This window comes from Arachis stenosperma, chromosome 9 (assembly GCF_014773155.1).
Source record: "Arachis stenosperma cultivar V10309 chromosome 9, arast.V10309.gnm1.PFL2, whole genome shotgun sequence".
Taxonomy (NCBI): domain Eukaryota; kingdom Viridiplantae; phylum Streptophyta; class Magnoliopsida; order Fabales; family Fabaceae; genus Arachis; species Arachis stenosperma.
In genome coordinates this window covers 162,043,889-162,064,193 of record NC_080385.1, presented here as the reverse complement: position 1 = coordinate 162,064,193, position 20,305 = coordinate 162,043,889, and the positions used below count along the sequence as shown (strand labels likewise).

At 35.3% G+C, this 20,305-nt stretch overlaps 3 protein-coding genes across 3 annotated transcripts; all 3 read right to left on the bottom strand.

Annotated features, from left to right (window-relative positions):
• Window positions 1–1,811: 1,811 nt before the first annotated feature.
• LOC130951018 (tRNA nucleotidyltransferase cca2-like) lies at window positions 1,812–10,784 on the bottom strand. The gene is given in 17 exon segments (XM_057879630.1): window positions 1,812–2,336; window positions 2,432–2,529; window positions 2,814–2,972; window positions 3,402–3,549; window positions 3,686–3,748; window positions 4,206–4,289; window positions 4,428–4,494; window positions 5,208–5,335; window positions 5,484–5,593; window positions 5,718–5,816; window positions 5,938–5,987; window positions 6,110–6,165; window positions 6,454–6,571; window positions 6,717–6,847; window positions 6,933–7,048; window positions 7,051–7,350; window positions 10,553–10,784. Coding segments are annotated over 16 exon segments (1,743 nt in total). The 5' UTR covers window positions 7,262–7,350; window positions 10,553–10,784; the 3' UTR covers window positions 1,812–2,231.
• An 831-nt stretch (window positions 10,785–11,615) lies between these two features.
• On the bottom strand, window positions 11,616–14,779 carry LOC130947451 (alpha-(1,4)-fucosyltransferase). The gene is made up of 3 exons (XM_057876158.1): window positions 14,153–14,779; window positions 12,705–12,878; window positions 11,616–12,619 (listed from the first exon to the last, which is right to left on the bottom strand). Exons 1-3 carry the CDS (start codon window positions 14,642–14,644, stop codon window positions 12,053–12,055), a joined length of 1,233 nt encoding a protein of 410 aa, XP_057732141.1. The 5' UTR covers window positions 14,645–14,779; the 3' UTR covers window positions 11,616–12,052.
• A 2,178-nt stretch (window positions 14,780–16,957) lies between these two features.
• Window positions 16,958–20,305, bottom strand: LOC130948444 (sucrose transport protein-like). Its single transcript, XM_057877168.1, has 4 exons — window positions 18,862–20,305; window positions 17,829–17,892; window positions 17,667–17,710; window positions 16,958–17,541 (listed from the first exon to the last, which is right to left on the bottom strand). The coding sequence occupies exons 1-4, from the start codon at window positions 20,137–20,139 to the stop codon at window positions 17,362–17,364; spliced, it is 1,566 nt and encodes a 521-aa protein (XP_057733151.1). The 5' UTR covers window positions 20,140–20,305; the 3' UTR covers window positions 16,958–17,361.

The following is a 20,305-nucleotide window of genomic DNA, read 5'->3' as shown; positions in this document are numbered from 1 at the left end:
TAGGCACTGGTTAGCAAATTGAACTTTGAAACTTAATAATTTCTGGAAATTATACCATTGGAATCTTTAAAATAGAAAAAAATGGCCCTTGGCGTCTTAGAAAAGCTAGTGTGTGAATCTGAATGAAAGTTTGGACACAACTTAAATTATCAAGATACACAATCTCAAATGTTTACACATCCTCCCAATAGAAATGAAATTGTAAAGTAAATTCAAGTTTCATTGATAATAATATTATTGGTTTGTGTTGGTTTAATCCTTCTTGCTGTCTCCAGCTTAATTTATACTCTGCTTTCAACTATAACTCCATCTCTCAAATACACAAGCATAAACGCATATGTCAAAGTTGATACGATTAAAGCATGCATATATGATGCAGATTCTGTCCCAAGCCACCAGTTTTGGTAGTTTAGTGTCAATATAGAATTTTTGGGCAAATTCTTCCAGCAAACATAACCAAATATTAAGTCGCAATTCGCAGATGCAGCAGCCTTCAATAACTTTACAAACTCTTTCAGTCTTTCTTCATCTTCATTGTCAACAATTGCGGAAACTGTCTTCCTACCATAAGCTTGAATCAACTTAAGTGTGTCACGGCACAGCCATGATTAAACAGCATAATAAGTTCATTCACAATAATAAAAATCAGTTGCTTCCTTAACAGCTTAATCAAACCCTTATATTAGAATGAAAAGATAAGGTACATTGCCCCATAAACAAATTCTAAGGCAGTTAGGACCTAAAAGTAAAAGAATCAAAGTAAATAGGGATAGCAATGGGATGGATAGGGGTGAGATTTTGTCCTATGTGATCTCGCCTTACCTTACAATAACCTTTATAGAATCCACCTCGTTTTTACTGGTGAATAGTAAAAAATTAAACCATAATCCACTTCAGCTGTCTTTATAATTATTAAAATTCGACAAATAAAATTAAATTTCAAAATATATAATCATCAGCATATATATAACATAAATTAAAATAAAAATTAAAAAAATATAATATCATTAATTATTTTACATATATTATATATGTCGAGGTGAATAAGGGCGTAGGTAAGACGGGTGTTAGCCAAATCCGACCGCACTCCACTAAAAACCTACCCTAATTACCCACTTCGAACAGATAAGAATGAGGTGGGTAACTACGAATTCGAATAGTGTTGTCATTCCTATAATAAGTAAAGTTATTATAAGTGCAAATTCTATTCTATCCCCATAACCTTCCATAAATTTTGAGTATAGATGATATTACAGTTAAAGAGATACGATACTTGACATTGTGAAATTATTATTATATGAAGTGTTGTGTTCATGCTCACTAGCTAGTCACTACCAGCTACTTTTCTATATGAGCAATGCTTCATTAACATGCATGCAACCAACTTTAAAGGTGTGCCAACCAAATAAAAAATAAAGTAACAAAAATCTGAGGTAGCTTTCTAAAGGGGATACAAATAAAAAAAGTTAGCTTTTAAATTCATGATTTTAGAAGAAAAAAACTTTTCTATTTAAAAAAGCAAAATTGAATATAGACCAATTTTATGTTGAAAAGGCATAAAAAATAATTTCTTTATTTATTTGAGTTTTTAGTTTTTTTTTTTTCGGTGTCTAAATACAACAAAGTGACCAACTTCAGGTCAAAATAATTGATATAAAAAAGCTTACTATATATAGTCTTGAAATTCATATTTCTTCTTTTCTTTTTTCATCCCAACTTTAGATATCATATAGTAGTTTCGTTATTAAAACCTTAACAATAAAGCTAAGAATTATACATAATTCAAAACAACTTCGAGTAGGACCATAAAATGAACAAAAGTATATCTCCATTTACTAAAATAAACTCATTGCAAAATTCTTCCATATATGATGGACAAAGCTCTAGCTAAGCATGCCTAAATGAATAGGGGGATATGTTCTTCCTCGAATATGGACCAATATGTTAAAGGAGGTAAGAGTTTATAATTAGACAAGAAAAGAAAGGCCAAAATATCTATCCTATATTCCTATTCACATATTTCTTCATCAGCAAGTGAGGCAAATTTTCATCCAAATTGTGAGCTTCATACAACTTTGAAGCGGCAGCACAACCACAAGTCATATGTGCATGAAGTGATTCCCAGTATCATCTGCTGTCCACACAGCTAACTCTGGCTATGCTCCCTCCATCCAAGGCAAATGAGTTTAGGATTTCTATCTCGGTGACATGGTATGAAACGGACAAAGACATCACTCCAACTTTACACGCTTAGAATTGGCTTCTCTTAACCAGTCAATGCATTCCTCACTAGTTCCAGAAGGATTGGCAAGTTGCCATGCCATTGATTTTTCTAGCTGCAAGTGAAAATGATATATTAGAACCTCAAATTTAGTAAGCGTTCAGTGTGCATGACTGTGCGAGTAAAAATGCAGTAAATAGAATGACTTACCCACTCCTTAACCAGTGGTCCTCCTCCTTTAAGCTGTAAGACATTCATAACATCTTTGCCACTGATCAATGGCTTCACCTCCCAAACTTTGTTGAGGCCTGTTATCCACCAAAATACGTTAATATTTACATAATGTGGGCTCCCAATCACTTAAAGTGGTAAAAGTTACAACTAAAATAAAGCCCAGCATAGATAGAACAAAGAAAAGAGATACAACTTCAAATGCTCAGCAAACTAGGATCATGAATATGAAGTAGAACAGGTAGATGCTGCAGTAAATTTTCAGTAAAAGCTATACACATCTTACACCTTCATTCTTCAAAGGACACAAGCAACAGATACAAGCATCAATGCTACAAGTTAAACGACTAATACAGCTCACCTAGTTTTATTATAGCAGTCTCCACTGTATTAAATAGATCTATCCGTTTGTGCAATTGTAAGGATTCATCCTCAATGTTGTTAATGTCAATGGGATGTAATAATATGGATACCAATAGTGCAACTCTCCATAAATCTTTAAGCTCCCTCAAGAGAAAACCTAAATAAATCAAATATAAAATCTTGGTCATGTCAGATGCAATCCATAATGTAAAATAACTTTGCAGTCACATCCTAGAGAAACAGATTTCCTTTCATTAAATTGAGGTAATCTAGCAAGTAGCCTAAAATAAACTTGATTACTTAAAAAGCAAAGTGTACATTGTGGCTTGAGCAAAGTGCAAATACTATATAGGAAACAATGATTGAAAATGAATAGAGAGGAGTGTCCATGGCTAAGTTCCACTAGGAAACCCAATAATTTAGATGAAAACCACAACATAGTAAAACATAATTAAATTAGCATACGACACAACTTACAAAATTAGCAAAATAAGTTAACTGAAGATTGAGGACAAGAAGAGCTAAGCTACCAGAAATAATAAGGAAGAACTGCCAATACTAAGGTAGCAGACCAAGAACAATATACCTGTTAGAACCCGGACTCTGGAAGCAACAGAGACATCATCAATCAATCGTCTCATCCAATCAACATCATCAGATTGCAAACCCTCATTAGATGCAAGACAAGGAATCAATGACAAGAATTTCTGCGATGCTCGGTGTAAATCAAGCACCTGGATTTTGAAACACAATTACAAACACATTAATCAATAGAAACATTAACCAGATTCTGAAAAACTGAAATGATTTATATTAGAGATGTTAGAACTCTGTTATTCTGGGGTTTACTAAGGGTAAATGGTAACTGACCATTTCTGCGTCCTTGGATTTTCGCTTGAGTGAGTCACGAATAATATAATTGACAACAGGAACCTATAATTCAAAATAATGTTATTGTCTTAAACCAGCATGTCATTGGAATACAAGAAAACTGACTAAAGAAACTGCATTACATAACAATATTAAAATGTTCCTCGTAAATAGATTTTGTGGATAAAATCAGCTTGAGTTTTCAATTGAGTATCAGGTAAAACTTGAGCTCAATATTAGCAATCCTTGAAATGAGACAAATAGTCCCTCCCAAGATTGTCCAATAGCGTGGTTGTCATCTCTACTTGAGTCACGTGACAGTCTAACAAGATATAGATTGTGATTTCTACATGTCTAATATGAAATACTTCCAAAACACAAACTAAAGAAAAAAAGAGGAAAAGAACAAAGCAAGACACTAGAGTTCTAATTTAGACACTTTGCTAGATGTATCGATTCAAAGCACAAAAAAAATTACAAATTCAAAAATAGTATCACATAGAATGGACAAGATACATACCACCTTCGCTTTCTTTACTTGGTAAGTGGTATTTTTAAGTGGGAGAAACAAAGCAGCAAAAAGTGACAACCTCCTTTCTTCATCCTAAGTAACACAGAAATCATTTATCATGACCAGATATAATCAAGCAAAAATAAAATGATAATGGAATGACAACAACTTCTTATTGTGACAATATATGTGAAAATGGATTACGGTAAAAATGAAAAATTCATTACTCACTGTAAAGGTCGACTCTTTGAGTAAATGGACAAGGTTCCATGCAGTATCCAAGTAAGCAATGCAAAGTCTGGATAAAGTGAAAGAATTAGCTGATCACCATTGCCAAGAAAGATGAACATTTTATCTTGTGCAAGAGTATAGTAAAAAACAAAATAGAGAGCCAAGAGGGAAAAAATGTTACAAGTATAGGGTTTAGCCATTTACTTAGGGATGGAATAAAAGTGAGAAAAGTGTCTCTTCATAATTTGTTCAACTACTACTGTAGTATTGCTAGTAAACCAAACAATTTCTTTTTATCCACAGGTTTTGTGGGCCTTGCCCTTGGGCACTTCATGTCATCTGTCAAGTTCAACCCATGTATGGTCTTGTATCAAAAGTTAAATGAATACTAGAGCCAAGAAGAGCCATATGCATTTATGTATAAAATTGATGCATCTCACATCCAACTTATGGATTTAAAAAATATATAAATGATTAGGATTGTGTGTGTGAGTGCAATAACAACACATGTCTCAATGAGTATAATGATACTTCTTTCAAATTTGAAGTTCACAACAAATATATAAGGCTGCTAGTGGTGCACTAACCATTATTGTTTGTTATTCTTTTTTTTTTGGGGGGGGGGGGGGGGGGGGAGGGGCTAAAGTGGCAATAATATTTAGCTAACTCTTTCTATGTGCGCAAGATGTGTTTGAAATTAATAAAGAATTTGCAATCATTAATTCATTATACACCTTTTAACCTATTAAAAACATGGGGGCAAAATACCTGCAAACTTACCTTTCACATCCATCTGAAATAGTAGGTTCAAACTCTGGAGGAAGACTGAACACAGTCCAAAATAATGTCAGATCACAAATATAAGTCATTGCTTTGACAGGTTGATTTCCGGATATCATAAGATCAACCTACAAAACAACACACAAGAGACCATAAACGACTAAATTTTCAATATTATATATAAGCTATTTCCTTCAAAATATCCAATAGCATTCCATAATTGAAAACCACTTCCTAAGTATCCATATTGAAGGGAATGGGAGGGTTAGCACATACCTCTGTTCCAATGCGCTCTCTGCTAATTTTAGCAGCAAGAGCATCTTTCACATCACCAGATGCAGCAGCTACTTTCAGATCTTCATCTAAAGTGAATTCAAATCTAGCACCTATATATAATAAAACATCTCTCTTAAACAGAGCTGGAAACCAAGTTCAAGCTTCATATAAAAGCATACAAAAAAATGTTCACAGGGTATACAATATGCAAATATCTTAAAAATTAAAGTATACCAAATCTAATGGCTCGAAGAACTCGTAAAGGGTCATCAAGAAAGGTGGCCTTAGGAGGTAAAGGAGTCACTATCCTTCCAGACTTAAGGTCTGAGATCCCTGCAAAGTGCCAAAGAGATTGTTACATGTGGAGATATAAAAAAGAAATGTGTGGAGGGAAGAGGGGGAGGGAGGGTCAAGTAATTCTTATACTTGTTTTGGCAATAAGATCAATTCTAACCTCTCTTCGTGAAATCTTCAACCGAGCCAGTGTTGATGTTGTAGAATAAGCTGTTATGCACAACCAAACAGCTTTAGGGAACTATCATCTAAAATGTCCGAACAGGGACTCAAACCAACATTCACAGAAAAAATGATGGGCCATAGGCCCAGATATATGCACACAAAGATACCTGTTAATTGTCAAATCCCTCCTATATGCATCCTCTTCAGGTGTGCCAAAGCTTTGCTGTTAGACATGAAGAAAAACTTTATTTGGTTGAACTTGACTTGGTAATGGGGAGAATATACACAAGCACACATTGCAAAGGTAGTAATCAACATTTCATGTTGCCATAAAATTAGCTTAAAAGACAAGGAGAGTGCAAAACATAGAGGAAAATCGCCTTCATCAATAACAAGACAAGACATTGAAGTGATTCCAACTAGGAGGAAATTAGCATAACATCTTATACGACAATAAATCAAAAGAAAATAATATGAAATATACATATAATAAGAACATGTTATAACATACCTTAGAAGGAATGCGGCTATTCTCAGTATACTCTTCACTCCTTAAGTTAACAAAATCAATCCACATATCAAACAAATTCATTCTTGCTGTCTCCAAATGTTTCGACTGGTCAGGATTGCTGCCAAAAAATAAAAAATGCCATTTAAGTTCTACATCGCTCCAAAGAATTCAATTTTCATTACTAAACAGAGTAACACTTGAGAAACATACAATAAAAATGTTTAAAAAAAAGCAATAAGAATGGGAAATTGGGAAGAACATACGACTCAATAACACAAACACCCTGAGCATCTTCACCGATGGACAACAAGTACTCCCTCACCTTGTCGACAAACTCAGTGCCCATCATATTGTCAAGAGCGATATCAATGTCATAGCAATCCTTCCCCAGGAGCTGCAAAACCGACCAAATTCAAACTCCAAACGGAAAAATTACAGGTAAAGAGCTATGTAGAGAAAAAAGAGGGGGGGGGGGGGACCTTGTCGCGTACCCAGCCGCCGGCGACGCGGAGCTGAGTTTGGAGGTTGAAGTGGCGGAGAGTGGCGAGAAGCCTATCGAAGATTCTGCGCTCAATGTCCGAAAGTTCGATTTTTCCCTCACCTGAAGAATGTGCTGAGTGGCAATCGACATTGGTGCGCAGGCGCAGTAAATTGGAAACGACGGCGTAGAGATGGTGGTTGTTGTTGTTCTTGTTGGAAGGGGATAGTTAAGAAGAGGAAGAGGAATAGTCGTAACAGTTGGTGTGCGTAAGAGTGAGAATCTAGTGAGGAAGAAATGGGTGGTTGCAGTTTTCAAAGTGAATTTCATGGAATCTTTATAGGGTTTTGAACGCAGACGCTTTATATAACACACTGCTCAAGATTCCGGCGCTTGCCCATTTCCCTCATGCTCTATGCCTGTATAACAAGAGTATAAGTGGTAAGTTCAACTCTTAGTTTATAGAGAAGGGTAATAAAGGAAAAACCTTATAAAACACAACATGAAATATAAGTGTTTAAAAAAAATTATCAATAAAAGAAGACTTTTTACATTTTTTAGTAGAAGAATCCTAAAAAGTCAATAAATTTTGTGATAAAGTAATTATTAATTAATTATTATTAATATTTTTAATTGTATAAAATTAAATTTAATGATATGAAATTATTTATTTTTTTTACTTGTTAAGTGCTACTTACTTTTTTTTTTACTTGTTAAGTATTAGTCAAATTTTAATAAAAATGTCTAAATTTTCTCTTTTTTAATATAGTTATCGAACTCAAACTGATAATTAAATTAAACTTTCTCCTTTTCAATATAGTTATCGAACTCAAACTGATAATTAAATCAAATAGACTACTAGGTCATTAATTAAAGGATTAAGTACGAGTTTAGTCTCTAAGATAGGGGCCGAAAATTTTTTTCATCCCTGGCCTTTTTTTTGCCTAAAAAATAGTCTCGAAAGTTTACCTTAGTTTTAAAATCGTCCGACTTCCCCCTTCTTCCCCAAAATCTATGAGAAGCAAAAGCAAACCCAGAAACTCAAAAACTCATCATCTGCATCTGCATCACCCCCCGAACTTGCATCACCCCCCAAAACTCAGAAAACCTCCACCTCCCATCCACTAACACTCCATCACTATTTGCATCACCCCACCTAGAACTCAAAAAATCATCATCATCATCATTATCATCAAAACTCAAAAAACAGAACTCAGAACTCAGAAAAAACAAGAAAATCATTGTCATCATTATCGAAACTCATAAACATTAACAAAACTCAAAATTAAAATTCTTTCTTTTTCATTAACAAAACTCACATGCAATTACAATAATAAAAAAATCTCCAAATTCATCTTCAATTACAAGAACCAAAAATCCATAAATATAATTACGAAAAATTCCTCTAGAGGACGCGAGGAACACGAGGGCAACCACCACCTCTTCGACGACAAGAAACACGAGGGCGCGGGTGGGTTGTGGCAATGCTAGGGTTCAAGTCACGGCGCTTCGAGGTCAAGGTGCGGCGAGACGAGAGCGACAGCGAGACGAGGACCGAACGACGAGGAACAGGAGCGATAAGGAGCGGCGGCAGTGGTCCTTCCCCTTCCCCTTCCCCTTCCCCCATCTTCTTCCTAGACCCAAACCCAACCCCCCACCCTTCCCATTAACCCATTTTCTTTTTTTTTATTTTTTTAGTTAGGAATATTTTTGGAATAAAAAATATTTTGTTAAAAAAAAGACGATTTTACAATTAAGTTAAATTTTCGGAACCATTTTGTAGGCAAACAAAGGCCGGAGACGAAATCAATTATGAAAAACTACTCACCAAGTTGGTTCTTGATAATTCATATTTATTTTTTGTTATTAGTTTGTCGTTCAAATCAATTATGAAGAACCATTTAATTTTTTAATTAATAATATATTTTTTTAAATTTAATATTTTTAGATTAATCTAATTTTCGTTTTTCTAAAAGAAATGAACAAATTTTAGTTGAAAAAATAATTACAAAATATAATTTTTTAATTATTTCATATAATTTAATATATAAATATATTTATTATTTAAATATAATATTATATTAATAAAAAATAAAATTATCTATTACAAAATTTAAATTTATTTGATAAATATTTTAAATACTCAAATTCAATTCAATTCTATAATTTTATTAATTTATAATAAATATTAGAATTCAATTTTATAATATTAAAAGTTTTCAACAAAGGGCCATCCTCCATAAAAAATAAGATAAATATAACAAAAAAAAACCTCCAACTCAAATGAAAATCCATGTTGAAACTTAAAACTGTTGGAACCTTCCCATTTTCTCACTTCTGAAAACAAACAACAAACTCTTATTTATTACCAAGGTTGCGAGAATTGGACCGATCATTGAACCGGTCAAGTGACTGGTTCAATAATTTAATGGTTCAATCGGAATCGAATTGTAGTTGAACCGGTTTAATTAATAAACTTTTGTTTGGTAAGGATGTTAGAATTTTATGCACTTGTGTATATAAAGTTTGCAGCCAAAACAAAAGTGATATGTCTGTAAATTTGGATCCAACAACAAGAAGTAGCCAAAGTAAAGAAACACCCAAAATAATCAAAATGAAACTTTTCTGCAGCAAGCATCATTAACCCTTAAAATTAAAAATGACAAATTTCTCATTCTAACACAAGCATAGTAAGCTATGTTCTTTAACTGTGATTGCAATGCAACAACAAACTATTATGTCCCAATGTCATACACAACATAAAGGTAATACATTTAAAAAGAATAAATAAATAAACAAAAGTTCAGCTCAAAACATGAGTAAGCCCTTCAAATAATCAAAAGTTTATTTGGTCCTTCGAATATGCATTTGACATCAAATTGATCATCAATTTATATATATTACTAAAATGGTCAAATTAGTCCCAAAGATATATGAGACATCTAATTGTCTCTTCACTATCAATCTGTGACATTTCTCCATAAAATTAGACCTCAAAAACATAAAATTGGTCCTTGATGAACAAAAAATTGATTATTAAAGGACCATTTTGACGCTGTTGATACAAATGAGCATCAATGTGGGTACCTGAACTTTTCTAGGCCTACATGAAATATAAGGATTTAAAATAACAGAATAAAAAGCAGCAGAAGCAAAACTTTGAACAGAAACTGAATTTTAATTCAATTCTCTAGCAATAACTTGATACATCATATGCATTGTTGGCTCTGTATAAGAAAAGAAAGATCTGAGAAAATATTTGCCTTGGAATTATATCAATTCATACAGCATTTAAAATCCAGAATTATATTCAGCAAAAGTCAATGTAGCATTCAAAATCCAGAGTTCCAAACTTGTATCAATTCTATATAACATTCAAAATCCAGAATCCAAAATTGAACTTATATCAAATTTATATTAAGCAAATTCAGAATTACAGAATGTTTAAGTCATATAATTAACAAAATAAAAAAAAAAAAACTGAAAAGCAGAAGAAGAACTCTGCATCAAGCCATCAATTCATATAATTAACAAGACAATTGAACCAACAATCTTCCAACAAACAATTCATATAGTTAATTAACAAAATAAAAAAATTAATTCAAAAACCCAAGAACTCACCGTGGCAGAGAGCAAGAAGGCCTGAGTTCCAGAACGACGACGCCGACGACCAGGGCGACCAGACGACACCGACGCCAGAAGCTCCAGAGTTCAGACGACTAGATGACGACGCCGCTGACAGCAGCTTCGATCCGCGACCGGGAGTTCCTTCTGCCCGTTGGAGTTCCTTCTGCCGGCGTCGATTGTGGAGCTTGTTGCCGGGTTAGGGTTCGAAAATGGAAGAGGAAATGGATGGGTTGGGTGGGTGGGTCACTAGTACAGAAGTTTTTTTTTTTTTCTCGGCGTTAAAACGACGCCGTTTTGATGGATAATGAAAAACCATTGATTTGAAAAACCGGACTGGTTCACCCGGTTTGCTGTTTAACTGTCGGTTCAACCAATTTTCTCATCAGTTTTTTGTAAGACGGTTCTAAGAGTTACCCGGACCGGCCAGATGACCGGTTTCCGGTTAACCCAATCGAGAATTACATTTACTACACGATTAGAGTAAAGTTTTATTTTTTTTCAAAATTTTGAGATAAATATTATTGTTGCTTTCAGTGGTTTTATTAATCATATTTGTGGTTTTGAAGATTTTAGAAGTGATCTAAAAATGGTTCACACAAATAATGACATACACAATAAATATCATATATGGTAAATTCTAGTGACATAACCAATATAAATATATTTTTTTTAATAGTTAAAAAGTGAAAAAGGACAATAAAAGAAAACTAAATCGTAAAACAAATAAAAGGAAAAATTGTTTGGGCAATTAACCAGCAACTCAGCAATTATACAGGCGCCCGTTTAAGAACCTAAACACCAAACACTTTCAAGTTTCAGTACTTATTCATTTTCTTTTCCTCTGCCACTGCATTTTTCTTTTTTCTTTTTTTAAAATGATAATCTATGAATCTAGTTGTGTTGTATATTTGGTTACCTTGAAACTTCAGCTCTTCTCTTAACTTATTCTCTATATCTTTACTTCCTTATACACAGGTCAATGCAAGTAGGATTTGTTTTTGTTGTAAGAATGAAGAAACAGACACACACCTGCCCAATGTAGATGCATGTTGCTCCCTTTAATGCAAAATGCTCTATTAATATAATTGTGTGATAAGGGAGATAATGACACAGCTTAAGTTCCTAGTTAAAGCACTACCCTATGGACTTCACAGTTCACATATTAAAGCTCTAACCATAGAAGCACTATACATCACATCATGATTCCTCAGAAGTTTACAACCCCTTGGATTTTGGGGACGTATAGCCAATCTACATTGAATTGACTAAGGTGGAGATAGCATCAACAATTTTCTATCATAGCACAAGGTTAAAAAAACAAGTATTAAAAATAACAAATAAAAAATGGAACCATCCTATCCTAAGCCTTCCATGTGATCTCTTTCTATGTGAAACAAGCACCGTGCCTCTCTCTATACAGGTTGCAACCTCCACCTTCCATGAAATTCAGTCTTCCTATATTTGATTCAGAATAGCTTATGCTGGAATCTCAACCTAGCTTCTTGCATTTCTTCCACCTTTTCGGCTAATAGCCTCGCATAACCGGCATGGCAACGTGTCAAGGCTCGCTGCTCGAGTTTTTATATAGTTTCCAAGTATGCCACACCGTCTCCATGCGTGGTATTCCGCATAGGCTACTGGATTGTTAGCTACAGACTTCACATATGAAGCCAACTCTTCGAATGAGCTGAACTTTCTGCCATCTATTATTGAATGTGGAGGAACAAAATCCATGACGTTTGGAGCACCAAAATAGATAGGAACTGCGCCAGAGTCCAAGGCATAAAACAACTTCTCCGTCACGTAGCTCTCTGTCCAAGTGTTCTCAATTGCAAGAACAAACTTGTAATGAGACATGGCACAATGTAAGTGATCCCACCATTTTGGAGCTAAATTGGCATCATTCGCGCACTCGGGGTACATAGAGAGAGCCATGTCTGGACCGCCAACATTATTTAAGCACTTTCCAAATGAGTGGTGAGGCAGCAACTTGAGGAGTTTCTTTGCAATTGTGTTCCTCTGAGAAAGGCATCTTGATGAGGACCAATATACGAGTACATCCTACAAATGATAAATTCAGATAAGTTATAGCGCAAGAAACTTCGTTTTGTTATCTGTCATTCTAAGCCTTCTTTTACTAGCTTACATTGTTTTTATTATTGGAGACGTGATAGTTTCGCCCATTGTGGAATAGCGCACCGGCATAGGTTGCCTGTACATTGTCTCCGGCATGATAACTAATAAAAATTTCCTCTAGACCTGATCTCTTCCGGCCAGCTTCAAGATCCATGTATACGCGAAGTGGTTCTCCCACACGTCGCTGAAATTAATAACACAATGTATATTGTTCGCCAGATAATCGTAAAATCCTTTGGCTCTAACATAGTAAAGATCGAATATGCAAAACAACCATGCGCGCGCGCGCACACACACACATGTTGACATAGAAAACAAGATTAAGGAGATGCTGGAATCTCAGACAGATTAAAATATGGAATTCACATTTAAACTTTATCTTCTTTTATATTTATTTTCTCGACGTTGTTCCACCAACATCAACCATTTTGTGATTCTAATTCACAACACCATTAAACCAGAAATTTTTTCTAGCATTGCTAATATCAATCATCAAACAACCTCACCTAGTGGGACAAGACTTTGTTGATGTTGTTGTTGTTGGTACTAATATCAAATATCAACCATTATACGAAAAATCCGTATTAGACGATAGCTATATGAAAACTCAATACAGAGTCACTGAACCCCAGTTTTCAAAGCTAAATTTACAATCTCAACTGCAGTATCTATTAACACTATCCTGACACAGAACATCTCACTCTTCCAGATTATACCAACTTGTGAAGATGACAACACTGTTTGGTAAATAATTTATCCATCAAGCTATTGGTGCCTAAAAAACGAAAGAATCTTCCCAATAGCAGTGTGTGCTCCTTATAGTTACAGATCAAAGGTTCTCCGTCTGCCAAAAGCGACACTTCTCCCTGTCACCTTATTATTATTTTGTAAACAATGACTAGTTGTAAACTACAGCATAATCACATTCCACGATTCTTAAAAAGCACCATGGTTTTCTTATGAATTCTTAAGAAAAAGATTAGTTTAGTTTCAGTAAAACAGAAAACTGACAATCAATGCAAATTAGGCAAAGCCACTAAAAGCCAGCATATCCAGTAACATATCCTTCTCCACCAACATCATGAGTCAACATCAAACTCAAGATGATTGATTCTCAAACAAACCAAAAAAGTTTTATAACACCTTAGGAGATTCTCACCCTCTAATTGACTATTGATTCAGCAACCAAAAATGAAATAACAAGTAAAACTTCCTAAACCCTAACAAGGGAAGATTACAAATCAAGGATCTTGGATCAAACTAGCAGTAATGGCATGGCAAAAACAAATGACACTCATCCACAAGAGATACCAAGCAGCATTGTCAAATCAATCACATCAATAAAAATGCAGAGTGTGAAGAAAACTAGCCAAGTCAACAAGCACACCCACTTACATTTGCACCTAATCTAAAGAAAAACAACGATAAAAAACGAAACTTTAGAACCCAGAAACGCACCTGAAGAGGAGGGGTGGTAGTTTCGAACAACAAAGCATCAGGCTTGTCAGCAAGAACGTTGGATTTGGTCCACAAGCAGCTCAACCCACAATCGCAAGAGTAGAGATTATCCAAATTATCAGGAATCCAAGTCCACCCTTTAACCAAAACACTCACATGATTCATCTTCAAACCCTTACACTTACCGAACCCTTGCAAAGCTGCATCCTTTGACTGATTCAGCACCAACCCATTACCCCATTTCTCCCTGAACCGCTGGCACCCCACCTTCGAGTCCCACCTCCTGAACGCTCCCACCAGATCGGTGAATGGCTCCGATGCGGCGGCGGCGGGAGTGAATCGAGCGGTTCTACTGGTGGTGGTGGTGGTGATGGGGGAGAGGGAGGAAGGGAAGTGGAAGAAGCCGGAGAAGAAGAAGAGGAAGAAGATGAAGAGGAGCATGATGGAGATGGTGATGGTGATGTTGATGGGTTTGGGTGGCACCAGCAGCATGGTGTTAATGGTGTTACGTCTCTGCTGGTGAGAGCTTGTGTTTTGGTCTCTCTCTCTCTCTCTTGTAATTTCTACGTCTCTGAAACCGGTTTGATTTCTTTGTCTCTACGCATTTGGTCTCCTTACTTAATTGAGATCTAAGAAGCAAGAAGTGGCATATATGAAATTTCATAAATGCTACTCAGATGTCTGCTGAAATATATAATATTTTTTAAATTTTTTAATATAAAAAATATAGAGTAAAATCACAATTTAGTCTTTGATTATTTTAATATCGGACTCATTAGAAGAAAAAATAAATATCAATAACATTTTTTACAATAACAAACAGTAAATAGGTTATGTCTTTTTCTCTATAAATAACATAAAACGAAATAAAATTATTTATGTGTTTTATTTATTTACAGGTCTTTACATAAATACAAAGACGATATTATTTATTTTATGAATTTTTACATAACTATCAATAATTACTTTTTATTTATTATGAACTCTACTAAGCAAGTGAAGTTTTGTTCAAAAGTTATTACAATCTTTTATAAACAAACACGATATTGTAATTAAATGTACACAAAAGTAAAAGATTTAATTGATATTTTTTAGGAATTAATTTATCGAACATCAAAATTATTAAAGACTTAATTAATATTTTTAAAATTAATAATAAAAAAAGAGAAACCAAAAAAAATGAAAAATCAATAATAATTTATATTATTATATTTTAATTTGTCTTAATCATAATTATTAAAATTGGATCAGATCAGTCAATTCAACTAAAAAAACTAATAAATTAATCGATTCACTCTAGTATTTTGACTGTTTAAAAAAAATCAATTAAATTCAAACTAAATCGATGAAAATCGATAGGAATAGAAGTTGAATTACAAATTTGTACATGGATAAGCTATCTGTTAAACTAATAAATCAATAATTAGATCAGTTTATACTCGTTCAATTTTGATAACTATATTCCCAATCACTCTATAAATCTTTATATTATTTACAAAGTCCACTTACAACTCCATATCTATAACTACAAGTTATTAAAGTATGTAATTATTTTAACTTGAATAATTTTCAGTATTTAGTTTTTATATTTTTTGGGATAGGCCTTATTTTTTTTATTTTTTGTCAGGGCTATTTTCTGTTCAGAATTTTTTATTGTTTTAAAACTTAGACTTTCTTTTGTTTTCGGTCAACTGAAGTTAGAGTTTCTACTTTCTACCACGTAAGTTTGTTGACAACATTTCTCTTCTTTTTTATTAATATTTTTTGTCAGGACTCAGGAGGAAGTGAGGAACTGTCACTGTTTATCATAATATTTTTAGGGATTTTTGGGTAAAGAATTCTGGGTGTTGGTCGGTCCATTATGTATGTAATTTGGGTATTCGATTAGTGAGATGTTCTTTTTTGGACCTTAGTTTTAGGGATTTAGGGTTTGTATAATAATTGGCCCATTAAGCAACAATTTGTTGGGCTAAAAAGCCTCAAATGGATCAGACCGAAAAGGATCCTAAAATGGATGCGAGAACCAAAAATAATTATAATGATGGACCAGGACCAAAAAAAAAATCTAATACTCTCACTAATTCATAATTTGGTGACTTTAAATAAGTTTCTTCAATTAACCAACTTGAGTTGGTCGAGTGGTCAACTCACTCGGCCATTTAAGAAAGTGTCAGTAGTTCAAATCCTGCCTTGTGCATGTAGCAACTCATTGGTCATTGGCCAGCGGCATATACATCTAAATACAATGGACCCAAAATCACTTAGAGGGATGTCATTGACACTATAGTAGCCAGATAAGCCAGTAGAGAAGAGAATAAATCTTGATCCTGCAAGAGTAAAGATGGAAAGGAGAATTATTGATTCTAGCTATGAAGTTTTTCTCTGCTCTTTCCCCTCTCATATTTCTTTATTCTTGATAACTAACTCTCTCTAGAAAATTTTTTAAGTGTTCTCAGTGCAAATTTATACAGAATAAATTGATTGAGAAAGTAAACTCTTTTATTTACTTTAAAAACATCTAAGGCCTAAGGGTATCAGAGAGAGTTTGGTACCATTCTTTCTACTAATCATTAACATCTCTTCACCCTCATGGCTTTCTTCCATTTATATTTATCATCCTTTTTTGGGTTTCTCCTCCTTGCATGACTGGTAACATAATATATATTGCCACCCATATTTATTAAAGGGTAACATGTTTCTGTTTCTGTATAGAAGGAAAAATAATCAACTTTATTGTTGTACTAGTAATCAACAAAATGGAAGAAGAAAATGAAAAGTGAGCAAAGGCATAGAAAAGAAGTGCAGTAGTCAAATTCAGGAATTCCTCCCCATCACATGGTATTATTAATGGATTAACCATCCATGCATGCAAGCTAGCTTTTTATCACTACATTCCTCAAAAAAAAGGGTACTAAAAACATGATCATATAAATAAAAAGACAAGGCTGGAACCTTTCTGGTGAAACAGGGTTATGTACAGCCACATCAAGGCTTTACAATTGAGATGACTGTTATTAGTCATTGATGCCACAAAAAGGGAAATTGCAGCATATTTGTTTTTTTTCTTCTTGGGATCTAAAAAGGCCTTATACACAACCAACTTCAAATACCAAAAACTTCTTTTTCCCTTTTTTCTTTTGGTTTTTGGCTACTAATATTGAAAGACTGGGACAAAAAAAGAGATCTGAGATGTATGTTGCTGCACTGGCTTAATGGAAGCCTCCTCCGGCGGCAGTTGCGGCCTTGGCCAAATCCGGCGGCGGTGATGGTAGCAGGATTATGGATAATATGCCACTTGCTGCTGCTGCCACTGCTCCCACCACAAATGCTGGCAAGTTTCCACCACCAAACAGAGCATCCCATGGTCCACTAGTTACAGAAATCACCATCTATACACATAATAATATATAACAAACAAATTAGTCAATTATTCAGACTAACTACTACTTTTTTTTTAACATATAAAAAAGAAGTACTAATAAGGTCAAAACCTTATGAATAATTTAATGCTAACCTGTGGTATGACAATTGCAAGATTGAGAACTCCTAGAGATAACCCTGAAATGATTTTGAAACAATAACAATAGGTTAAGCTTATGGATCTTAGTTTAGTATTGATCTATATGATTATAGACCTTCAAATTTTCAAACTAAAAGGGTTTGATTTGTCTTTTACCTTGTCCTGCTCCTGTGGAGGTAGAGAATATAGATGCTAGAGCAAAGGGTATGCTGTAAGTAATCTGTGACACATGCACAATAATAAAAAATGTTAGCCTATTACTATGTTGTTGTTATGTTTTGCAGAAGTATAAAGTTTCTAAACTTTTTCTTTAGTTGTTTTTTTAGGTTATGTTCTTTAAAATTTGAATGAATTAAGTACCTAAACTTTGGATTATTAGAAGTTAACTGGTATCTTTTATTTAATTGCAGAGATCAAAATCAGGGTAAGGAATATTAGCCACTGTATTAATTTGATAATCAAAACTAGTCACAATAATAAACAAATCCCTGCAAACACATGCTAACAATTGTCTTTTATTTCTTTCTGGTCCTGTTTAATTAAAATTGTCTTTGACAATTCAAACAAACACTCAAAGCCAAGAACACAATTTGTTTTATTTAACAGGTAAAGTTCAAATAAAGTCTGTAACATCAAAAATACAAGAGTCACACGCCTTAAGCAAATCGATACCCAATATTTTTGTTTTTAATGGGGAAGGCCAAGCTTCTGCACAACACTTCCCATAAAAGACAAGAAAAACTGAAAAAAAGAAGATCTTTTGAGATTTTAAAATTAAAAAAAAAAATCACATGCCTCTCATTCACATGCTCTTCATTCATGCATGGCCACCCCTCAATTCTATTTTGAAACAAAATTAGTAGGTAAAGTATTCTAACTTTTCCCTCTCATATTCCTCTGAAACGGATATTATTAGGAACATGTCAATGTTTCTCTCACCCCCACCCAAAATAAATTAATTCCCATAATTATTCAAAATAAAACCCAATCATCATATTTTAAGAATTTAGCAAATGATTATGGTAAAAGTATTCTTTAAATATTCAAAAGTAGTCAAAACTATTTTTTATGCCCAAAACTACACATACATTTTCAATCAAATTTAATTTCTTTTCACATTAAACAAAATAAATATTTGAAAAAAAAAAGCGAAATAAATAAGAATAAATGGTTATTGGTTATTACTGACCGCAAGGGGAATTCCAAGAACGGAGAAGAGAGCCAAAGCGCCGGCCTTAACGTGTCCGGGCGGCGGAAGAGGGTCGTTTGATCCAGGGGCGAAATGGCGCGAGTGCTCGGCTTGCTTGGTAACCAAAACCGTCATTGCAAGACAAATTGCAAGAATGAAGTTCACGATTCCCCAAAGCCTCTTAACTCCACCAACTGCACGCGCCAAAATCTCCACCCCCAACGACGCCGCTCCGAGCACAAGCGAGTTCAACATCAACCCTAAGGCTCCGGCGCGTACTCCCATATCGTATGCCTTACCAACACCAACCGTTCCGCCGTACACTTCTCTCCCCATCCAATCGGTGTCGAAGAGCAAGAACGGGAACCACGCGATCCAATTCAGACACGTCACCAGCAACAAGATCCACATCGGCCTCTTCAATTCGCGGAACGCGCCAGACAATTCTCCGAAGCACGGCATGCCGTGTGATTTCCCTTCGTCCTCGGCGTCCGCCGCCGTTGATTTCTCCGGCGAGAGTGGTTTCTCTTTGACGTATACCGACGCCGCCGTGGCTAGAGTTAGCAACATCGCGATTGAGAGGAAGAAGCAGCTTTTGAGATTTGCACAGTATACATCACATGCTTTCGTTTTTGTGAACGGGAATATGTGGTGGAGACCGCTGTAGGAACCGGCGGCGTATCCTAGGACGTTTCCCACCGCCATGAAGAAGGAGAAGCCAGCGTTGGCCGTCCGCGTTTTCCGTTGATCTCCAGCAGCGAGGTCGGCGAGAAGTGCCCGGCATGGACCTTGAAGCATGTTGTTCGCCACGTCAAGGATCCAGAACCCGACCACGAAGATGGCTATGGCGCGCGGGCGGGCCTTCTTCTCCAGCGAGTCACCAAACATGTGTCCCATGTCAGCAGCGTAGCCTATAAGGAACACTGCGATGGCAACCGCTAAAGCGCCGGCAGCAATGAAGGGCCGCCGACGTCCAAACCGCGACGTGCAGCGGTCACTATGGTAGCCTACTATAGGCTGCACAAGCATCCCACTTATTGGGCCGCAGAGCCAGATATAAGCGGCCCAAGTGTGTGGAATACCAAGCAGCTGGACGTAGGGAGTCAGCAAGGAGAGCTGTAAAGCCCATCCAAACTGAACACCGGCAGCAATAGACGCCACGACGATGATCTTACGTAGAGGACTTGGCTCCGGTGGTAGTTGAGGCTGGTTCTCTAAGTGAAGAGAATTAGGCTTAGAAGGATTGTGATTGTGTTTGGTGGAGGAAAGGGACTCCATTGTGCGTTCAATTGAAGTAGTGTATGTGTTTGTGAAGTTTGTGTGTTATGGTGTGGAGTTGAGGGGAAGGTGTGTGAGGGGTTTTTATAATAGAAGAGGGAGGGAGGGAGAAAGGGTATGTTTAGTTGCATGTAATGGAGAGAGAATCTTTGAGAACAGTACTGTG

What these genes read in the sequence shown, in the direction of transcription:
- LOC130947451 (XM_057876158.1), bottom strand. Translation starts at nt 14,644, where the DNA reads ATGCTGCTGGTGCCACCCAAACCCATCAACATCACCATCACCATCTCC. An exon ending in CTACCACCCCTCCTCTTCAG is followed by an intron (nt 12,879 to 14,152) that starts GTGCGTTTCTGG and finishes TATTAATTTCAG; the next exon opens with CGACGTGTGGGAGAACCACT. An exon ending in TCTCCAATAATAAAAACAAT is followed by an intron (nt 12,620 to 12,704) that starts GTAAGCTAGTAA and finishes TATCATTTGTAG; the next exon opens with GATGTACTCGTATATTGGTC.
- LOC130948444 (XM_057877168.1), bottom strand. Translation starts at nt 20,139, where the DNA reads ATGGAGTCCCTTTCCTCCACCAAACACAATCACAATCCTTCTAAGCCT. An exon ending in TTCTTGGAATTCCCCTTGCG is followed by an intron (nt 17,893 to 18,861) that starts GTCAGTAATAAC and finishes CATGTGTCACAG; the next exon opens with ATTACTTACAGCATACCCTT. An exon ending in TTGCAATTGTCATACCACAG is followed by an intron (nt 17,542 to 17,666) that starts GTTAGCATTAAA and finishes TTATGTGTATAG; the next exon opens with ATGGTGATTTCTGTAACTAG.